Source organism: Panicum virgatum, chromosome 3N (genome assembly GCF_016808335.1).
Source record: "Panicum virgatum strain AP13 chromosome 3N, P.virgatum_v5, whole genome shotgun sequence".
In the NCBI taxonomy this organism is placed as follows: Eukaryota; Viridiplantae; Streptophyta; class Magnoliopsida; order Poales; family Poaceae; genus Panicum; species Panicum virgatum.
The window spans coordinates 3451087-3454821 of NC_053147.1; the positions used below are offsets into that span (position 1 = coordinate 3451087).

General features: G+C 38.3%; 1 protein-coding gene across 1 annotated transcript; it reads right to left on the reverse strand.

Moving 5' to 3' along the window:
- Window positions 1-425: 425 nt before the first annotated feature.
- On the reverse strand, window positions 426-2538 carry LOC120666606 (probable indole-3-pyruvate monooxygenase YUCCA11). Its single transcript, XM_039946480.1, has 4 exons — window positions 1927-2538; window positions 1558-1794; window positions 1346-1468; window positions 426-707 (listed from the first exon to the last, which is right to left on the reverse strand). Exons 1-4 carry the CDS (start codon window positions 2536-2538, stop codon window positions 525-527), a joined length of 1155 nt encoding a protein of 384 aa, XP_039802414.1. The 3' UTR covers window positions 426-524.
- Between the last annotated feature and the right edge of the window lie 1197 nt (window positions 2539-3735).

Below are 3735 nucleotides of genomic sequence, written 5' to 3' on the forward strand. Positions count from 1 at the left end.
CTGGTGTCCGATAGGGAAAATGTGAGGAGCAGGATGGGCTGGAGCTAGCCATCGTTGCCATTCCACACACTCCAACTGTCTGGTAATCACTGGCAGCTTACAAACTTTTTGTAAGAGTGAGCATCAAATAATTAGAGATGTGCTAAAGATCTGGTACCACAGTACAATTTATGACAATACCATAGTAGTATAGTTATTATGATGATACCATAGCATTTGAACGACTTTATCATTACACACCATTATTAAGACAAAACATAGATAACACACACGATTACAACACTGACATACATAGCATGCATGATTATTAAGACGCAATATATACTCTACAGTCTACACACCATTACCATATAGTAGCTGCAGTCAAGGAACAAGCACAAAGCATACACTCATGACGGTACAACAGGTATAGGGGGAGTTTTCTTTCAAGCCAACAAACTTCAAACCAAATTCCACACTGGAGCAAGGGAAAATTAAGTAGCTAACAAGCCAACAGTCTGGTATCTTAACTCTCCAAAGGATAGTTAAAATGGCCCCATCGAGTCTACGACGGACTTGATGTCTGCAACAACACTCTTTGCATCACGAGAAATGCCAGCCAACCCTTTCATTGCGAGCCCAACACAGTAGAGGCCATTTTCACCTTTCCAGTGATGGGGGAACTCTCTCTTGGGCATGCCATTGTTGTTCAGCATGCTCTCACCATTCTGCATTTTGTTCACCGCATAATTTTTTTGTCAGAACATGGCACCATTATTATTTTCTGAAGAGAACTGAATGCATTTCTAAATACAATTCAGTACTCAAGTTGCTGGTTATTAAGCTAGCAAACAAAATGACAGTAGCTTTCCCACAGGTGGGGGAGGTTTGTATATTTTTATAACTGCCCCCCTATTGTAATAAGCACTAAAAAATGGTATATTCATCCTTCACTTTTCATGGTTGGCAGAGGTTGATTGTGGCCTCGTTTAGTTGCCCGTGTAAAGTTGTAAAAATGGAATATTTGCACATTTGAAGTATTAAACATAGACTAATCACAACACTAATTACAGAACTCGTCTGTAAACTACGAGATGAATCTAATGAGCCTAATCAATCCATCATTAAAGCATGTGTACTGTAGTAATTAAATCATAGCCTAATTAGACCTCATTTTTTATTTTGTGCCTAATACTCCATGCATGTAAGATTTTTTTTCGATGTGATAGATTTGGAATTTTGAATTTCGCAACTAATCAAGGCCTGTATATTAGGATGCTTTAAATGTCTGCCACTCTCAAAGTGTTCAGGAAAAGGCCAAAATAATTCCTTCTTTAATGACTACTGCTTATATACATACATATACCTTAAGCCATTTGTTTGCAGTGCTTTTGTAGCCTGTAGCGAATACAATAGAATCATAGGAGCACTCTTTTCCGTCCTCAAATTCTACAGAATTTCCTCTTATGCGGGATATTGGACCAAGCACCTGGATGGAGCATAAATCATGAATAAATTTTATGAAGTTCAAAGTAGTATATTATCACTTTTGGTTCTACTACCATGAAAAGCGCTCACCTTGATAAAGCCTTTCTTTATCAGCTCAACCGTGCCAACATCTATGACTGCTGACCGTCCAGTCTTTGCCTTGAGAAGAAGTGGCCCCATATTGGGCCTGACAATCCCATACTTGGAGAGATCGCCAAATCGGATGTTTGCAAAAGTCACAAGAATGAAATCCACAAATTTCATGGGAAGGCGCCAGTTGAATAGTTTCATCCCCAAGTTAATCAACCCTTTTGTCATAATGTGAAGCTGTGTATTTACATAATGAAATTAAGAGCAGATCGAATCAATAAAAGTATATATACGTATACGTACCAGCATGCATGCATGATTTGTATTCGAAAATAATAACATATGTGGAATTAGTGTAGTAATTCATACCGGGCTACGGATAACCACGGAGGTCTCCACCCCATGGCTGGCAAGGTCATAGGCAATCTCCATGCCGGAGTTTCCACATCCAACCACTAACACTCCCTTTCCAATATAGTTATTCCATGACTTGTAGCTTGATGAATGTATGACTTCACCAGGGAAATCATGTAGCCCAGGGATCTCTGGTATGATTCCCTCACTATTCTCGCCTGTTGCTACAACCAAGAACCTTGCTGTATACTCGATCTCTAGGTCAGTTACTTTGTCATGTGCCATGACATCCCAACAGTTGCTTACTTCGTCATACTTGCAAGACTCAACTGAAGTGCTATACTTGGGGAAAATGTTGAAGTGATCGACATAGGCATCAACATACCTCACAAACTCTTCCTTGGGGATGTATGTAGGGGTATCCCTTGGATACGACATGTGAGGAAGCTCACAAAACTCCTTGGCAAGATGGAGTTTGAGGCGATCATACGTGCGTTTGCGCCAAAGTGAAGCACTGCAATCCTCACGTTCAATGATGCAGTAGGGGATGGAGAGCTCGCTGAGGCATGCTGCTACAGCGAGACCTGATGGGCCTGCACCAACGATCAAAACTAGAACCTTCTCCATTGAGAATTTTGAAACTGGGGAAGAAGATGCAAAATTGAAGCAGTGTTCTGGTGGGGATTTTGGTTTGCTCATGATGAGTTGTGTGAGAGCTGTTTGGATCTATTTATAGTAGTAACTGGAGAGCCACCTGTCCCTTACTACATTAATACAATACAATTATATTAGCGGGAACGTTATGCAAGACCACTTCACATTTGGCGTGAATAGATATGGCATCATCAATTCAGTCTAAAAATTATATATGATGCCATTAATGCACATACAAGATATACTTTCAGGCAAGGGAAAAACAAAAAATATTTCCATATTAACATGATTTTTCAAAAGACTGCTAATTATAATTCCTAATTAATTGGTGGAAGCAAGTATCCCAAAATCTGAAGTATCTCTATCATTTTATAGATTTTGATTAGGAAAATAGTCAGTATCTATAAATGCAACAAATGACATTGAAACTTAATCAATCTTTGGCTTGAGTTGTTGACTAGATATATATTTCATATACAACTTCTTTAACATGACCATGAACATATGCCTTGGTTGCTTAATTATGTTCAGAAATAACATTGTTATTTTGACGCAATTACTTGACGTACAACACTTTTAATTAAAATGCCAATTAAATAAGTACTTCTAAATAAATTATGTGCTCTTTAAATTCTTTTTGGGGATTATGTTAACTTTGAAAGATACTTATTTTGAAAATATCCCTTAAATGTCAAATACTCAGCCAAAAATGCCATAGTTAAGTTTTTTATGTCAACAAATCGCTTACTGATTCGAAATAGCATTATTTTTATGATCACTATATGGATATTTTTTTAAAGCAAAGTATGGAATTTACTCACAATTAGAATTCTTGAAGACGTATCTAGATGATTTAAATGGAACTATTGATTGTACTCATTACTATTGCAACCTTTAGGGTTTTTATGGTGTATTTCTTTTTGCCCACGGATAATGATTTCCTCGCTAGAAATTTCCTTTCTTTCATTTGTTGCGAGCCTAATTCCTGCGGGCCTTAGATAGACACGTACTTGGGCCAAATTGAGTTAAAACGGTTCCGTTACGCCGCCATTACCTTAAAGTAAACAATGCGTTGAGTGACCGTCCCCGCATCTAACACTGGTGTATATATAGCTTGTTCGCAGAAGCAAATGCGCTCCCCCTCTCCCCTCTCCCTCTCTTCCCTCAAGT